Source organism: Manis javanica, chromosome 6 (genome assembly GCF_040802235.1).
Source record: "Manis javanica isolate MJ-LG chromosome 6, MJ_LKY, whole genome shotgun sequence".
Taxonomy (NCBI): domain Eukaryota; kingdom Metazoa; phylum Chordata; class Mammalia; order Pholidota; family Manidae; genus Manis; species Manis javanica.
The window spans coordinates 86266621-86285900 of NC_133161.1; the positions used below are offsets into that span (position 1 = coordinate 86266621).

Consider the following 19280-nt stretch of genomic DNA (forward strand, 5'->3'; position numbering starts at 1 on the left):
CTTCCCTTTTTCAAATAGATGAGACAAGAGTCCGTGGCACAAGTCAGAAGTGGCAATTTGTTATGTGTTTTAAAAAACTCTTAAGTGCTTAAGATTTCACCTGGAAACCCAGTGTGAAAAGATAGAGGATCCTCAATGCCCCATTCTCAGGACTAAGGACCATTTCCATTTTTGTAACATGCAACATTTCTGTTCAGATGGTTTACATAACCAGCATGTTCATGTATCTTTTTTTAATTAAGGTATTATTGATATACATTCTTACAAAGGCTTCACATGAAAAAACAGTGTGGTTACTACATTTACCCATATTATCAAGTCTCCACCTATACCTCATTGCAGTCACTGTCCATCAGTGTAGTAAGATGCCGCAGATCCACTATGTGCCTTGTCTGTGCTACACTGTCTTCCCCATGATCCCTCCCACACCGTATGTACTAAACATAATACCCCTCAATCCCCTTCTCCCTCCCTCCCCAGCCTCCCCAGTCCCTTTCCCTTTGGTAACTAGTCCCTTCTTGGAGTCTGTGAGTCTGCTGCTGTTTTGTTCCTTCAGTTTTGCTTCGTTGTTATACTCCACAAATGAAGGAAATCATTTGGCACTTGTCTTACTCCCCCTGGCTTATTTCATTGAGCATAATACCCTCTAGCTCCATCCATGTTGTTGCAAATGGTAGTATTGTTTGTTTCTTATGGCTGAAAAGTATTTCATTGTGTATATGTACCACATCTTCTTTATCCATTCATCTACTGCATTTATCTTTAAAAACTACTTTTTTCAGTGGAGTTAAGTACAATTAAGTGATTTATTTCAGGCATAATTATTTTGAAATCCAAAATTGTTCTTGTGCTTTATAAAATAAATGGTGAGAGTGAAGTTTGTAAAATGTGCACATTCCATCCACCACAATGATTCTAATACACGTTATTCTGACTGGGAATGAACAACAGTTTTTGACAGACTGCATTTGATGAGAAGAATCGCCTCTTCCTCTGAGTGTCTGAAACTTGTGATGCAAGTGCTCCCGCCCTTTTCTGCGAACACAGAAAGCCTGACTCAGGCAGGCAGCTGCTGCTATTAAAACAGCTCCTGCCTTGCACACTTCCCTGCCGGGGTGAGCGTCACTGCAGAGATGAAGCTAGCGAACTGGTGCTGGCTGAGCTCCGCCGTCCTTGCTGCTTATGGCTTTCTGGTTGTGGCAAACAATGAGACAGAGGAAATTAAAGATGAAACAGCCAAGGATGCCTGCCCAATGAGACTAGAAAGCAGAGGGAAATGTGAGGAGGGAGGCCAGTGCCCCTACCAGGTGAACCTGCCCCCGCTGACTCTTCAGCTCCCTCAGCAGTTCGGCATGATCGAGGAGGTGTTCAAAGAAGTCCAGAACCTCAAGGAAACTGTTAATAGCCTGAACAAAGCTTGCCAGGAATGCAAACTGCAGGCTGACGACAGCCGAGATCCAGGCAGAAACGGTCTGCTATTATTACCCAGCGCGGGAACCGCAGCAGAGGTTGACGACAACAGAGTGAGGGAATTAGAGAGTGAGGTTAACAAGCTCTCCTCTGACCTGAAGAATGCAAAGGAGGAGATCGACGTGCTTCAGGGCCGCTTGGAGAAGCTGAGTCTTGTAAACATGAACAACATAGAAAACTACGTTGATAGCAAAGTGGCAAATCTAACATCTGTTGTCAACAGTTTGGATGGCAAGTGTTCATCTAAGTGTCCCAATCAGGAACAAATACAATCACGTCCAGGTATGTATAATAATGTTTTCTTATCATGTGTCCATGAATGTTATATAGCTAGTCAATATCTATAAACATTAGCCTGAGAAAATAAAGAAATGACAGATTAAATAAATTGAGCCTTTTATTATCAAAGTAGTACAGGAAAAACTACCATCTTTGCAAATATGACCACAGAAGTGACACAGGACCTAATTACAAAAATATAACTGGTCCTGTGTCCATTAGAAAGCACTTTCAATTTCAAAGATCCTATTTGCTAATGCCAGACCTACACACAAAACAGAAAGATTTTTTCCTTATTGTTTTAGTGCATTTAATATACTTATCTCTTCACTGAAGTGTGTGAAAACAATAGAGATAAGGCAGTGTTTGCAGCTGTGTTCTGTTCATTGGAAGTAAGTTTCTTGCGGTCTGCAGACTGCTTCTTCTCATGTGGTAACAAGAAATCTTTGAAAGATTTCAGCAAATGACCCACAGTTCTTAACCCCAAATACATAGTGAAGAATTTCACAGATGGAATAAAAACTGCTGTGTGGCTTCATGTGTGTGCAGAACTTTTTGCTTTGAGACCTAGTAGCACAAAAACTTTTTAAGGGGAGAGTTTGGGCATGCCAGAAGACCACAAACTTAACTGTCTCCTCTACCCACAAATGCTGAGTTGTGGCACTGGCTCCCACAAACCCTGGCTTTCTACCTGAGCTTTTGGGACACTGCTGCTGATGGTCTTGTCACACTTTGGGAAGCCATCTCTGCATTAGAACCTCCATGACCATGACTGTCAGGTGGAAGGGATGTGGTGCCTGAGGTAGAGATCAAGTTCATTCGAAACAAGCACCTCCTGCGTGTTCCGTCCCGAGGGATCTGCCAGGGACTCTGAAGGTAGGAGGGGCTTTCAGGGACCACTGTGGCTAATAGGCCTGGCAGCCTGTATCTGAACGTGCCCTACACATCGCAAAGCAGAGGTTCCCATCTTAGGTGACATCCCTGGACACACATTAGATTTGATGCTGAATAGCAGATGTGATGATGTGAGCAAGATTCTATTGTCTGTTTTTCTACTTCAAGTTTTGGGAAAATATATGAATCTTTTGAGTTCTAAATACACATGAATGGATTTTTTTGTGCCTCAGAGTAGCCTATATTAAATTTACCTTATCTGGCACCAATTTTTATAAAAAATTATATGGATTTGACTCCTACAGAACCATCTTAACTGATTATTACACTTACCTGAACATAATCACCTGTTGTGTCTTTCTAGCTAAATGTGTTAACGCTAGCTAACACTTTCCTGGATAATAAATTCAGAATAAGAGTCTAAAAAAATTCTTTCTTACTTGACTTCTTTATTTAGTTGCAAGCAAGTAAAATAAAGTCATAATCAATGCTGTCAATGCTGTACATTAGAATTTTAATGCATCATATGGAACATATCCTATAACACTGTCTGACACAGGAGGCTAACAGCCCGTTTGGTGAAAGGAAGTAGGATCCTGTGCTTCCTTTGTATGCATGGAGTGCAGCTCTAGGAGAGCTGGAACCACCTGCCTCTCTGGACCAGGGTTACAAGAACAAGCCTCACTTATGGTCAGCCAGAGCTCAGTGTGTGTCCCAGCTCTGCCACTGAACACGTCTGTGAACTTGGTCAAGCCACTGATCTTTGAGCCTTAATGTCCTCCCCAGACTGGAAATAATACATACATCACAAGGTTGATGTTCACATTAAGTGTGCAAATGTTATCAAGTCTTTGGCAGAAAATGTTATCAAATCTTCGGCTACCTCTAGAACACAGAAGTGGCTGCCACTGAATATACCAAATTAGTAAAACTGTTACTTTTATGTGTATTCTTCTTGTTTGTTGATGTTGTCACTATTATTACCAACCAAGAGTATGTTGGAGAGCATTGGCTGCTTTGTAATATCAGGTTCTTATTCTGAGGCCTTAGCAAGCACCTGCTAAATAGGTTCAAATCAGTTTTGCAGGACAAGGTTTCATTACCGCCATTGACTGATTTACAAAGTGCTTTCGTATATATATGAAGAATTCTTCAGATGCGCAGTTCTTACTAACAAAATCCAATGCCTTTTTTTCCCCCTTTCAGTTCAACATTTAATCTATAAAGATTGCTCTGACTACTACACAATAGGAAAAAGAAGCAGTGAGATGTACAGAGTTACACCGGATCCCAAAAACAGTAGCTTCGAAGTTTACTGTGACATGGAGACCATGGGGGGAGGCTGGACAGTGCTGCAGGCACGTCTCGATGGAAGCACCAACTTCACCAGAGCATGGCAAGACTATAAAGTAGGCTTTGGGAACCCCCAAAGAGAATTTTGGCTGGGGAACGATAAAATTCACCTCCTGACAAAGAGTAAGGAAATGATTCTAAGAATAGATCTTGAAGACTTTAATGGTGTCAAACTCTATGCCCTGTATGATCAGTTTTATGTGGCCAATGAGTTTCTCAAATACCGGTTGCACATTGGAAACTATAATGGCACAGCTGGAGATGCCTTACATTTCAGCAAACATTACAACCATGACCTGAAGTTTTTCACCACCCCAGACAGAGACAATGATCGATATCCCTCTGGGAACTGTGGGCTCTATTACAGTTCAGGCTGGTGGTTTGATGCATGTCTTTCTGCAAATTTAAATGGCAAATATTATAACCAAAAATACAGAGGTGTCCGCAATGGGATTTTCTGGGGCACCTGGCCTGGTGTAAGTGAGGCACACCCTGGGGGCTACAAGTCTTCCTTTAAAAAGGCCAAAATGATGATCAGACCCAAGCACTTTAAGCCATAGATCACTAATGCTCATTCCTCTGGGTATGCGTTACCTAATAGGACAATTGATTCCTTCAGCACTTTGTGATATGTTTCATATTCCTTTCCTATGACTAAAAATTTAACTCTGAGCAGTGGGTTCTCATGCTATGCAGCATTTGAAATAAAGCCGAAACATACATTTTAAAGGAGTCCTTTGTTGCTGTTATGCTGTTATCCAAATGGACATTTGCAAGCAATTGGGAATGTTGAGAATTACACACTAGATCTATAATTCTCTTAATTCTATTAATTAAGAAGTTTTTATTACTTATATTACTTGCTATAATTAAAAAATAGTTAATTCAGCAGGCTAGATTTTATACAAATAATCTGTATTTTGATTGTAACTTAAACACATCTGAAAGTATATCATTCTTCTCAGGCCATAAACAGTTACTGGGTATTAGTTTCTCTAAATACCCTACTCCTCATTCCGAGATATAGTTACTCTTATGGCATTTACTGTGGGTCAGAAGACCCTAGAGCATTTTACTTCCCAGGGGAAGGAAAATATATACAATTAAACCTGTTTATGTACTATTTGGGAAATGTAAAATATTTGTTATTCAAAATTACTTTAAAGTGTGGTAGCATAAGGTCACTCTTAAAAGCATTCAGAAAATTAATTTACCTTAAAGGCCATGGTTTAACGGTACTTCATTCACAGTTTGTAATACTTTAGATGTTTGATGGTGAAAACTTCTTTTATATAAAAATTACCTTCCTTTGCTTTGTATGCACAATAGTTTTAAGATAGCTCCTACTGTGCGAAGCTACTGGCAGGTTTTCCTTTGGAGAGGCAGGTGGGGAATGGAGCATTTATTTATAGGCTATAATACTCTGAAGGTCAATTTTACATCCAAAGCAATAATATCATTAAGTGATTTATCTCATAGAAAGCTAAATTTTATAGGGCAAGTAGATACATCTATTTATAAAAAGCATATGAATTTTAAAATATATATAACAGTAATTCAAATATTATATAGTTCACCCCTAACTGGTATACTGCTTATTTTACTATCAGAAGGTTCAAATACAGATGTTTTTTTTTTTAACCAAACAAAACTATCTGGAACTTTTATAATTCATTAGTTAATTCTGGAATGCAAGTATATAAAAAATATTTTTAAAAATAATACGTTAAATTTCATCATTGTTAAAAAAGGGATCATTTCGGAGAAAACAGCAGGATTCTGCTGCATGTTTAAAAAGTGCTCCAGAATTAAATTTGAAATAACACTCTATACAGTATGTACATCACAGAAATACATTCACTCTTTAATTTTTAATGTCTGTTTCTACCATAGTAACCAAGTTTTCAAAATACATTCACAAAGATTCACCTTTACCCATTATTTGAAAATAAAGAATACATGTGTATTAACTTGTTACCTAAAATTTTGCTTCAGGTATCAAGTTACTTTTTCAAGTAATGACTTTTATAGAAAATATTCATCAAAAAGAAGCAAGATATTCTCTTAAAAGTATAAAACTTAACAAAGTTTTAAGTAAATATGAAAATTAAGTTACTATGAACACTATTAAAATGTTCAAGCAAGAGAAATGCAAATAGAATTAAGTGATGACCAAAATGCAAATATTATTACAGATTCAAAAGGCTGCATTCTAATGCAAATGTTACAAATTAATACTCTTTATTTCCCTCTCCTTTCTAGTTTTATTTTTTAAAAAGACCAAGAGTATTTTGATATGATATGATGTGTTTATTTCAAATAATGGTATTTTCATTTACAATACATAATTATCAATATGTGTATAAGTTTAAATTCCTATGATCAAAAAACAGACTCCTCACAAAACGCAGTTCTGAAGAAAAATAAGCAAGTATCCACTGATTTAATGGGTATAATTTCACAAGAATTTGGCAAATAATTCATTAACCCATGTAATACTCAAAAGCTTGTCCTATCTTGTCTATCTTTCCACCTTATTTCAAAGGGTCCAAATCTTATATTCCATTATACTTTCATGGCACTTTTCTAATAAAAAATTCTGTAATATAGAAATTCCTTTTTGAAATCATTTCATATCACTTACAAAATATATTTTAGACTTTGACAATCTTGAACATGTTTATGGGACTAGATTATATCTGAGAGTCTTTGCCTTAACATAACTATTCACTAATACAGGCTAATGTTCATAAACAAGGATTAACTACTAACAAATACATTATTTTAGGGTTTTGTCTTCTTCCATTTTAGTGGCTAATATTTGTTTTCTTAACTAAGAATTTATTTCTGAGCTTTGTCATTCTTTGAAATTTTGACTAAAATTGGGTCCTTAGAAATACCAAATGTCACTGATTTACTCATCACTCAGGAAAAATATCAAATTTTTCTGATAAGCAGTAATGCTGCAATGAGTTAATGACACATCCATCCAATAATAAAGAGCTTAAATATACAAAGCATAAAAGATATCCTAGAAACAAAGTTTGCTGGCCCTTATGTTTGAATGGCACCCAAGGAGAAGTTTGAAAGAAAAAAGTGATGGGTAATGTCATCACAATAAGCTCTTGTTAAGAATTTTAATATTCCTGTATGTACAAATAGATTTTCATTTCATGTCTTTTAAGTCCTGTAAAATAAAAGATTTAATATGCAAATCTCTTTCTTCAATGTGGAAACATTAAATATTATTGTTTGTAAAATGTTTATATGTTTACTCTTGTCTGAAAAGTAGTACAGTGTTTACCTAACTAGATAATATCTTTGACTCTTTGAAGACTTTAATGAGTACTATTTCATTAATAGGAAGACGGAGGCAAATTTGCAGACACTGTTATCTTACTTCTCTCTAGAATAATGTTGACATATTTGAAATAGAAAAGTTTCAGTTTCATTTTGCAACATTCAGCTCCATCTCCTCTTTTTCCATCATTACTGTTGCTGTGCTGGTTCAGCCCTCCCCACCTCCTTGGGATAATGCAACCGCTCCCCACAGTAACATGCACCTCCTTCCTTAGCACTGCTCCATTGACTAGGAAGCCAGAGGGGTCAGTCCAAAATACAAGTGCAACTGTGTCACTGTCCTGCTGAAAACCTGCCAGCAACTCCTCACTCCCTATATGATAAAATCCAGCAAATAAGCCCCTTCACGAACTGGTTTCTGACTACCACTTCAGAGGCCTTTATCTGCCACTGCTCACACTCCTGCCATACTGAACACCTTGTTGTTCTCAAACGATGTTCTCTTCTATTTTTATTACATTATGTACACTGTGCCCTTGGTTTAGATAGAATATGATCCTCAGCCCCTACTGAGTTTTGTCTTACCATCCATGATTAAGAGCAGGGACTGAAGAGCCAGACTTGCTGGATTTGAATTTCAGCTTCACTATTTGCAAGCTGTAAGATCACAAGAAAAGTTCTTTAATCTCGCTGTCGTTTGGTCCCTTCAGAATAGGGACAACAACAGAATAGGCCTGAACAGAGTCAGTGAGAGGGTTAAATGAGACAACATATGTCAGACACTTAGAACATACATAAATGTCATCACCACCATCATCCTAGACGGCCCTCTCTTCGGGGCAGTCTTCTCTGACATGTTAGGAGGTGGTTGGCTCCTCTCCTCTTTGGTCCTGCACCATCCTTATATTCCTTATACATTATATCATTCAGCAATGGGTTCTACCTTGAAATCAACCTGTTTGGGTAGAATGTAAATGAAATCTGAGACAAGGGAGTGTTGTTACTTAAAGTGGTTCAGAAGCCAGAGTTATAATTGGGGAAGGAGTGGGTACTGCTGAATCTGAGCATTTGGGAGATTATGAGAGCGGGGAAGAAGGGATTGAAGTGAGAACAGGCAAGAGAGGATCAGATATACCATAGGATTGGGTACATAACAATGGTGAACTTTTAGAAGCAGTTCTGGAAACATGTCTCGGGTGCGTGTTGTGTGGAGGGCTAGACCAGACTGGACAGTGATTGTTCTACTTGAGTCCCTAAAAAAATAAGTATTTTTCATACTACTTATACTACATTGTAACTTTGAAATTAATTTTAATCATACAAAACCCATGAATGTTTTAATTAAAACTACTGATGAGATTAAGGACCCCTTTGCAAACCACCTTCCATTTCAATCTCCTCCCTCTCCCCAGAGGTAACAAGCAGCTTGCCAAATCCAAACTCTAATTTCATTTTGTGTGTTGCCAAACTGCAATGTCTACTAAATCATAGCTTTGCCAGGTTTCTTTCGTTTATTGATTGGGAAGAATTGGAAGTGAGAACAGTAATGAGGAAAGTTGGGTGTACTTGGAGAACTCAAGTCCTCTGTGAACTTAGGTCCCCAGATGTGACCGAACCTCCTTTGCTCCTTGAGGGGGTCTCCCCACCCCCCTCCCCTCATTTGTTGCTGGAATACACTGTTGCTTTCTTTCCTGATAGAGCAATCTTAATTCCACTTTAGGCTCCTTCATGCTACTTCTCAGCATTCCCAGATCTCTAACCAGGGCATGTCCTCATATTGATTATGAGGATTGGAGGATAAGCCTTTACGTGAATTTGCTTATTTACATCAGTAGAAAACTGGGGAATACCTGTGGAGACAGATTTTCAGGTTGCTTGACTAAGGAAGAAAAAACAATTTCAGAAGTGACTGAATTCACTGATACAGGTACATTTTCCAGAAATTCTGAGTTCATTGCGCTGGCTTGAGCAGATGTGTTTATTTCTAATAGTTTGCTTGATTAGTGAACATGAAGCTAGATTGAACAGCAGCTCATGCTAACTAAACCTGAGAAGGCAGAAGTGTCTAGGAACTAAGACTTTTGGAGATAGAAATGTTGGAGTGGATTGAGGGGTAGTTCATTCAAAAGCATTTACTGAGTGTATACCTGTGCCAGGCAGTCTTCTAGGAAGCCAGAGATGAGATGTATCAGTGACCAAAAGAGACAAAACCTTATACTCAGCAAGTTTATTTTATCAGAGGAGATGAATAAGCAACAAATGATAAATGCCTTGAAAAATTAAGGGAGATAAGGAGTGTCGGTGGAGGGGTGTTATCTGATAAAAGTGGCCTAGGGAGACAGACCTCTTTGAGGAGGTGCCATTTGAACAGAGGCTAAACGATATGCAAGAACAAGCCAGGCAATCTGGGAGAGGTGTGCTCCAAGCAAAGGGAGCATCAGGTGCAAAGGTCTTGGCTTGTGTTAAGGTCAGCAAGGAGGCCAGTGTTGGCAAAGCAGACAGTCTGGGTGAGGGTATAGGAGACGAGATCAGAGAGAGCCGGGGAGTTGGGCTTAATGAAGGGCAGGGTGGGAGCTCCCAGGTCATCTAGGCCTTATAAGGCACAGGAAGGACTTTGTCATTTACTCTGAGTAGATGAGCCATACGTGATCTCATCCAGTTTTAGAAGGACCACTCTTGTTGCTAAATGGAGAATAGATTGTTGGGAGACAAGATTGAAGCATGAACACCAGTTTGACAGTGTTTGCAGCAACTTTGGAGAGAGGTGATGAAAGCATGCACCACGACATCATGGTACGGTAAAGTGTATCTTTAAGGTAAAGCTGACAGAATTTGCTGATCAAACACCAGGGATGGACAGTGGAAAGATCAGAGGTATCACAGAAAATGACAGGATTTTAGCCTAAGCAACTTGGAAGGATGGAGCTGCTGTTAATTTAGACGGTGAAGCTGCAGGAGGAGCCTGTCTGGAAACTGTGTGTGTGGCAGTAAGCAGGCATAGGGGGTGGGAACAGCAGAGCATTCTAAGTGCAAATTACTATAAGATACCCAAGTGGATGGCATCTGGGTATTAGTGTGTCACTTGGGGAAGACATCTAATGTTCAGAAATACATTTGAAAGTTGCTAGAATGTAGATTGTAATGAATTCATGGGACTCAGTGAAATAACCTAGTAAGTGTACATGGAGCAAAGACTTTCACAGAAGGAGGTAAGGAGGAACCAGCCCAGCTGCATGCCATCCACTCACCCAGTAACTATGTCATTTAAGAGGTCCCAGGGCTGCTACCTGACAGAGAGGGCAGAGATTTATTCCCTCTTTAACAGGTAATTTCTCTAGATCATTTTAGATTTGGATTGCTTGCTTCTGCAGCAACACTATTTTGTTGAGCTAACTAGATGTCTGAAAAGCCATTATGGTATTCCACAATGGTGGCCCACAAATCATGCTTGCAACACAGGCAGTCATGTCTCAGTGAAGGGAGGAGGCAATGACCTATTGAAGCCTCAGTTATTGCATCTTCTGGGAGACACCACCGTGTGAGGTTGTAGTGTTGTCATGCAGGATACAGTGTGCATGTGTGTACACACGAATGTAGCAAAACAATATGAATGAGGCTGAATTATGCATGGTCATTTTAAATCATTAAAATACTAGTCTGCTGTCATTATAAACATTTAGTTAACCAGAGACTGCTTTTACTCCTTTTCTCTTTGAGAGAGACTCGTAATCTTAAAACTTGTTTCATTCACAGATATTTTCCAAAGTTATCCAAGTTAGTGGTAACCTAACTCTCATAGTTCTAATAGCTTTTGAAGTGTTAACCCTAAAATGGCTGTAAATGAATCTGACTGGCAATTTTCACTTAACACTGGTGGAAATGAGTGTAGTCCTCTGCCTATAGGTTGGTTCCCCTTGTGTTGTACACACACACACATACATATATGATACACATGCATGCTTACATATGTTATTTGTAACATATATGCTGTAATATACAAGGAAACCTGCCCATTGAAATAAAATAGATATGCAGTCCTTACCTGTAGTCAAAAGTCAATACAGCAAAAATCATCATGGGCCAATTGCCAGCTTATTTTAAGCAATATTTTATAAAATAGATTGTCATGAAATAGAACTTTAGGTAACTTTCTTTAAGTCCCCTATAACAAATTCTATACTATTGATGCTGTTGTTATTTCTTGAATTGTCCCTTCTTTCTCTTCCCAAGCCCATAGCATGGATCCCTCCACTTTGCTCTTTCTACTCCTTGACAGCGTCTTCATCAGGTCTGCAGCCTACTGTCCCCATGCCTATATTCAATTCTGCTCCTGCACCTTTGCTCACCTAAAATCCCAGGGGTGATCCCAAATTAAACCATGATTTTGCTAAATTGTGATCAGCACCTTTGCAGATATTATATGGTACCTTAAAAAGATCTGTATTATTTGATTAGCCATTTACAGAAGGAAACTCCACTGTACCTCTGAGAATATATACTCTTATTTTGAAGTGAAGCAAAAAAATTATATTTTTCTGTCTCTTTAAAGTAACTGATATTACATATACATTTAATATTTTAATCCAATAAATATTTATCACAAGCCAACTCTGTGTATAGCATGGTGCTACAGGCTTATCAAAGTATTTTGAATAAGATTTTTCCAAATAATAACTTTCTAAACTGTCAAAATCTGGGTTTAATCTCTGGCATTCAAAATTTCCTCTGAGTAATTAAGAATGATACTGTTTAAGACGAATTGCTTGTCTATTACAAAAGGCCTCATAAAAAGGTTCAACATATTGAAGATCATGTAGAATCTGTAAACTTGTTCACTATCTATCTCTGGAAATTGGCTTTCTCATTTTCTACAAAAAGCAAATATTTGTGCTTATGTTGTAAAAGTTTATCAAAAAAGGGCCCACAAAATTATTTGCTTACATTGTTTCCATTCAGAAATGGTCGTATCATAATTTTTTTCAGTTAATCTAAGTAACCTGTTTTAATTTGTGATTAAAGACTTTTGCTTCTAAATACTAATAATGTTAAGCATTTGTCACTGAGTGCCAGCCATGTGCTGGACACTTTCCTAGTTGCATTTCCAATGTTATCTCTGCTGTGTTTACTGCTGCAATAAGGAAGTAACATTTTATACTTAGTAAAGTTTTCCTTGAAAAAAAGACCAAACAAACCTTGTTATCATGCGTGGACCACTATCCATTTTCCGCTTTCCTGGCTTCCTTGGTGTATTTCTCATGAAGCAGGCTGGTTTTCTCTGATAAATTACCTACGGTAACTCCATGGTCAAGTACATACATAGTAAACCTCCATATCACCCCTATTCTGACTTACTGTGTGAGGCTACAAAATGGAAATGATTTCAATTAAATTTCAATATACGGTGAAACATCTCTTCTTGTATCTTACCAACACAAATACATAATATTCTGTTGACAGGAGGTATTTTAAAAATTAATATATTCTCAAGTGAGTTCATGTCCCTATTTAACCTACTGGTTAAAAAGTATTGTCTTCCTGCAGCTAAGTCAGAATTTATAACAACTCTGACAGAAGGCAAACACGTTTCCATGCTCTCCAAACACTCTTACTTCCATGGTTACATGGCAGAATTTACTGATGAAAACATTCTGCTTCAGCACAAAGCACTTCATAGGTTCTTTGGAGGCCAAAAGATTTCTCATGTAAATACCACAGTTTTTATTTTCATTTGTTATATAAAACAATTATTATAAAATGTGAATATCATTTATAAATGAATGGTGTTGATGATGGTGACTTTTTTATATCTATCCTATATCAAGTAAAATTTTTCTTGTTTTCATATTAAGCCAATGATTACAAATCTAGACAGGCTCTGCTATCAGGGTAGTTATGGAAGTTGGACAGGAAGGCAGTTGATTTTATGATGAATACAGGGTTGGTATTTAACATGCTGAACTGCTAGAGTAGAGGTTCTCAAACTGTGTTCCCAGAGACCCTAAGGGTCTGACATATTTCACAAATGCCAAAGGACACGGGGCAGGGGAAGATGCTAGGGGAAGGTATGATGTGTGAAACACTGTTCACCTAGAATAGTTCTTTCATTTTTTTTTTTTTTAAGTGCAGTGGAATTCTTGTATTTTTGCTTTGGGTTTTCTTGGGCAGACCATGGGCTGAGCATTGTTATTTCAACGGATAATCCACCCATGAAAATGAACTTCCAGTGCTCATGTCCCACAATTCTTTCTTCCTTTTTTTTTTTTTTGAGAGGGCATCTCTCATATTTATTGATCAAATGGTTGTTAACAACAATAAAATTCTGTATAGGGGACTCAATGCACAATCATTAATCAACCCCAAGCCTAACTCTCAACAGTCTCCAATCTTCTGAAGCATAACAAACAAGTTTTTACATGGTGAACAAGGTCTTACATGGTGAATAAGTTCTTACATGGTGAACAGTGCAAGGGCAGTCATATCACAGAAACTTTCGGTTTTGATCACGCATCATGAACTATAAACAATCCAGTCAGATATGATTATTCATTTGATTTTTATACTTGATTTATATGTGAATCCCACATTTCTCCCTTACTTTTTTTTTTTAAATAAAATGCTGAAGTGGTAGGTAGATGCAAGATAAAGATAGAAAGCATAATTTAGTGCTGTAAGAGGGCAAGTGTAGATGATCCGGTGTGTGCCTATAGACTAAGTATTAATCCAAGCTAGACAAGGGCAACAAAACATACACGGATGCAGAAGATTTCTCTCAAAACAGGGGGTGTGAGGTTCTAAGCCTCACCTCTGTTGATCCCCAATTTCTCACCTGATGGCCCCCCTGCGACTGTGCCTGTCTTAGGTTGTTCCTCCCTTGAGGAATCTTACCCATCTCTGGCTAACCAGCTGTCTTCTGGGGCCATGCAGGGAAATGTAAAGTTGGCAAGTGAGAGAGAAGCAATATTCTTTGAAAAGGTTAGCTTTTTACTTCTTTGCAAATTTATGCCCTGTGGCTTCTATGCCCAACATTTGTCTTGAGGTATCTTTGCCACTTGGAAGAATTATGATACTCGGTAATTTTCTATATGAGGCACGAATTCTACTAATGGGCTGTAATTAGGAAGGAAGAAGAAAAGCTATAGAAGTAGCAGATGGAAGAAAACATGGAAAGATTGATTATTTCTTTGACATAACTTCTTGTAGAGTAACATAAGCATGTATAGGTTTTAATAAAGTACTAATTAAATTGCGTACACACATGAACAGAATAGGAATACAGATACATAACAAAAGCAGACCTACAATTACCGGCCATATCCAGTGAAGCCAAGAAAACCAGTTAGGTACCCTAGGCATTTGTGAAAACTTATCAATAATATGAATAGTTCTTTCATTTTATATCTTGGGGCTCCCCCTTCAATTTGACTTAAATAAATGGTTTCATTTTGTTTTCAAAAAATATTTGAATATCATTGCCTCCCCATTGCATCCCTTTGGAGGCTCAGCCAGCAAAAATAAAACTGGAATAAATGCATCATGGTTCTAACCTGGTACAATACTTCTAACCATGAGCATTTAAATCTCTGCAAATTTGGTGGACTTGATTTGGAAAATGCATTCAGAAACTCAGAAGAAATTTCTCCTCATTAAGTTTGCCTGATAAAATAGTGATGATGATTTTGGTGGAGGGCTTTACTAATTACTATATACATTCATTCCTTTACAAGTGGCATGGCTACATGCACAACAGTGAGCTGGCTAAGCATTTGCAAGGAATATCAAGAACTGTAGCAGAGGTAGCAGAGGCTTCTTGCTTTTAAAGTTCCTAAAGCTACTATTGATTAGCTTAAAAAACAGGAAGGAAAATAGTAAGTGGCATAAGGTACAAGCAGTACGTAGGGAGGCTATAGCAGCAGAGGTGATCACACTTTGTCAGGAAGTGGGATGCTTCAAGAGAAGGTGGATCCGAGCTGTCCGGGAAAGATGGGTAGAATTCTGCAGCACAGAATGTGGAGGAGAGCACTTCTGGGCAGGCTACAGGATGAGCAAAGGCATCAGCAGGTTGGAAAATCAGGAGCTAGTTAGGAAAACAACAATATGTCTAATTTGGCTGGAGCCTGGGGTATGTGACAGGGGACAGTAACAAAGGGAAGAAAGGAATGGTGGATCAGACTATAAAGTGAAGGAGGTGACACTTAATCCTTATTAAGAAAGCAAGGAAAATTTCAAATTTAAGTATCTACATTCTCCCCCTGCCGCCTAGTGATTGTTCTGTGCCAGGGCCTGTGAGGTGACAATGAGATGCTGGGTGGGAAGGAAACTTGCAAGGAACTCTGAAGACTGGTTTACAAAATAATGGCCAAGGATATCAAGGAGAAGATGGGTAGAGTTGGGGTGGGGGGAGCTGGCCTGGGCGTGGGAAAGCAAGTTTCTGGAGGAATTTTTAGTGGGGACAAAAGAGGTGTGGGAGAGGCATCTGCCGTGATGAGTTTTAGGAAGGTTTGCTGGGTGATGTGCTGTTACGTGGAATTCCCTCCTCCACTCCTGGAGGCACCTTCAGTATAGTCAGATTGCTTCCCAAGGCTTCCTGGAGGCAAATCTGTTTCCTTTTGGCTTTGCTGAGAAGGGTTTTAAGGGAGTGGGATGGCTCAGTTTTATTCAGTTCACAAACTTTCTGCACAGAGAAATGCACTCTGAGTGTAAAGTGAGGCTCAGAGAACTTCGATGACTTGCTGAAGGCTGAAGGCTAGAACGAGCACAGCTAGAATTAAGAGCATTTCCCCCAGCCAATCAGGTATGTTCTTTTCAATCCATTAAGATTTAAGATATTTTGAGCCTGTCCTTTCTTAGACTTAGTTTCTATAGACAGCAAAATCACAATCTTCTTACTCTGAGGTTACATGTTAGGTTAATTCTTGTACCCCCTTATTTCATATCTCTGATGCCACCCAGGTATGCTTGTTTGCCCCCAGCTGGGTGTGTGGGGGGTGGGAATGGAGAAAGACATTTTGCCTCAGAAGATAATGGACTTGGCATTAGGTTCCAAACTTATTGCTGACATCAACTTTCTGTTTCCCTTTACACCAACATACATGCCAGATGGAACAAAGGTTAGAAATGATGACTCAGGCTATCAGTGTGCTAGGAGAAAACACAGGAAACAAACTTATGATCTCTGAGTTACAAAGCTCTTCTTTAGTATGACACAAAATCCTGAAGCTGTAAAATAAAAGCACATGAAAAAAAATACATTTCCACATGGAGAATAACCACCTTAAGTAAACTCAAAAGAACTCCAACAAACTGAAAGACTTCTGCAATGCATGTTATATACAAAGGCCTGCTTTGTAAATATATCAAGAGTTTCAATGAATCTATAAAAAGAAACTTCACAATAGAAAAAGGAAGAGAAAGACATGAATAGAATTCCCAAAACAGGAAGTACAAATGGGTCTTTGTAGCAATCATTCTTCTAGCTTCTGGAACATTGACGCTTTAGCACCGCCCTAAGTGCCTATACTGGATACACCTTGTTCTAGACAACCTGATAATATCCCTGAGTCACCTCGCCTTGGCCTCCTACCTCCCTTATCACCTCCTCTTCCGCCCATTGAAAGGAGTCCTCCTCCACCACGGGGCACACTTTTCAAATGGAAACCAACTAACCCAGAGTCCACACCCTCAGCCATCTCCTTTATCAGGCTCCCACACTGTACAACTGCCCTAATCATCCCAATGCCAGGTGCCACACAAGTAGGGACATCCTCCGCCCCAGAGCCTGCTGATATTATTCACACTAGCCAATCCTAAGGCTGGATGCTCTGCCTTACCTATTCCTTCCAGAGGAAACCCCAGTAACGTCTCTTGTCCACAGTTCCTTCCTCTCCCTCTGCCACCTGACCAACTCTGGTGCTTCCCGGTGTGGCTCCTCTATGGCACGACTTGCCCCTTTCTCTTATGAACTGTGAGTAATAGCCTATCATTTCAATGACAGTTGTCTCCTGATCTGTTGGCCTTTCTATACCTCACATTTTCTATTAATACATTATATCTTAAAATAGTCTTAAACATATGAAAAGAAGCTTAGTCCACTCACTTTAAGATAAATGTAAATAAAACCTCTGATGAGATAACAATTGCCTCCCATTCAGAGTGACAAAGGTCAAAAAGCGAGATGGCAGGCATTACTGATATGAGTAAAGAGACACTCATTTATTATTGGTGGAAACAAATTATTACAACATCTAGGGAGAGCACTTTGGCAATAAATACACAATTTTAAAAATCACAAATTCATAATCCAGCAATTCCACTATGGATATATAGTCAAAAGAATTGCAAACAGAATCTCAAAGAGATATTTGTACACCATGTTTGTAACAGCATTTTCTTAATAGCCAAGAGGTGGAAGCCACCCAACTGTCCATCAACAGATGAGTAGACAAACAAAACGTGACATATATATACCATGAAATATTATTCGGTCTTAAAGATGTCACAAGCTTGGAGGTAGAGAAACTGCCAATTCTTTTCTGTCCCTGATTTTCAACTCTCTTCTGACTCCCTCTTGCCACTGATCACAGCCTGATCAGAGAGCAGAATTTTTCTGACAATAGCCAGATTCCTGGCCAGGATCAATCTTCTGTTTTTTCATTTTGAAGGTGCCCAGTGTAAGGATATCCAACATAGAAACTTGTTTTCTCTTACCCTGAACTTAGCTGCAGTGTATGATTTTTTTTTTAATGAATTTAGGAGTGTTAATCTACTTTGCAAAGTGGAACATGGCTTGTATTCTTATAATCCTAATATAAATCTTTAATGTCTGTAAATAGGTATGAGCTATGTCAATAACGCAAATATTTAAGTATGTCCCCGGCATGTCCCAAGGTCTCCTTTCATACTGGGAAGGTTTTTAAATTTCCACCTATTGTCAGAGTAAAAAAAGAGAAATCTTTCTGGGAAAAATGGAACCTATCTGTATTGTTTAATAAATTATCAGTCTGTTTAAAGTTTCTTGACAGCCAAACAAAATCTTTAAAAATTATTCTTGCAAGACTGCCTGGATGTCTGAAGGAAAAATGAAAACACGCCAATAATAGCAACTTGAAGAAAGATTTTTAAGAAGAAATATAGTAGTTTTTTCATGTACATCCTCTAAGAACAGCTATTAGTGAGGTGTGATACCTAAGAAAAGGACAGGGAAACTTAGGGGAAAGATTTAAATAGAGCGTTAAATATTTATCTCTATTTTTCTTTTAATATACAGTTTACTTTGAAAGTCAATTTGTAAAATCCTAAAATAGTAGTGTTTAGATGTGTGAATGTCAAATGAAATGTGTGCTAAGGTAGGAGACAGGAGACTGCGTTCCTTGCCTGCCTCTCCATCTGCCCAGCTGCATCCTAAGGCAAGTCTCAATCTTTCAGCACCTTTAAGATGGAAATAATGATATCCAAATTCCTATTCCTTATGTAATAATTAAAAGAATTAAATTACATTCTTGAAACTGTTTTAACTGGAGGATGGGATCTTATATTTTCATCTTTGTAACCAGGTACTCGATTAATTAATTCATGTATGAAAAATAAAAACTGTTTTCATTCTTTGAAAAACACATTCTATTTTATCACAGATTTTCTCAAGAAACTCTAAGAAGGTCCAGTATAGAAAATGAAGGGAGCTTTAGTAGCATGAGAGAAATACCAATATTTTCAGTAATTCATTTAACATTTTTTTAAGTTAAAAATTCCAAAATTTATTTTATTGTTACCAGCCTTAAGAGAACAAAATGTATGAAAAATAAAAATGTCTCTCTTGGACATACAAATACCTAGTAAAAGAGATAATTTTTAAAGTAGGAAATTAGGTAAATGATGGCAATATCTTTTTATAAGTACACCATGGTAGTTCTGTTAAATATGCTAAGAAGCAATTTGCAATCTTACCGGAAGCAATCTGAATACTATCAAGAACCTATTACATCTGTATC

General features: G+C 38.1%; 2 protein-coding genes across 2 annotated transcripts in view; one reads left to right on the top strand and one right to left on the bottom strand.

Moving 5' to 3' along the window:
• The window catches only part of CCDC146 (coiled-coil domain containing 146), a 126974-nt gene that overhangs the window by 83054 nt on the left and 24640 nt on the right, over window positions 1-19280 (bottom strand). The window lies entirely within an intron of this gene.
• Window positions 1057-7260, top strand: FGL2 (fibrinogen like 2). The gene is made up of 2 exons (XM_017668403.3): window positions 1057-1752; window positions 3850-7260. The coding sequence occupies exons 1-2, from the start codon at window positions 1134-1136 to the stop codon at window positions 4554-4556; spliced, it is 1326 nt and encodes a 441-aa protein (XP_017523892.3). The 5' UTR covers window positions 1057-1133; the 3' UTR covers window positions 4557-7260.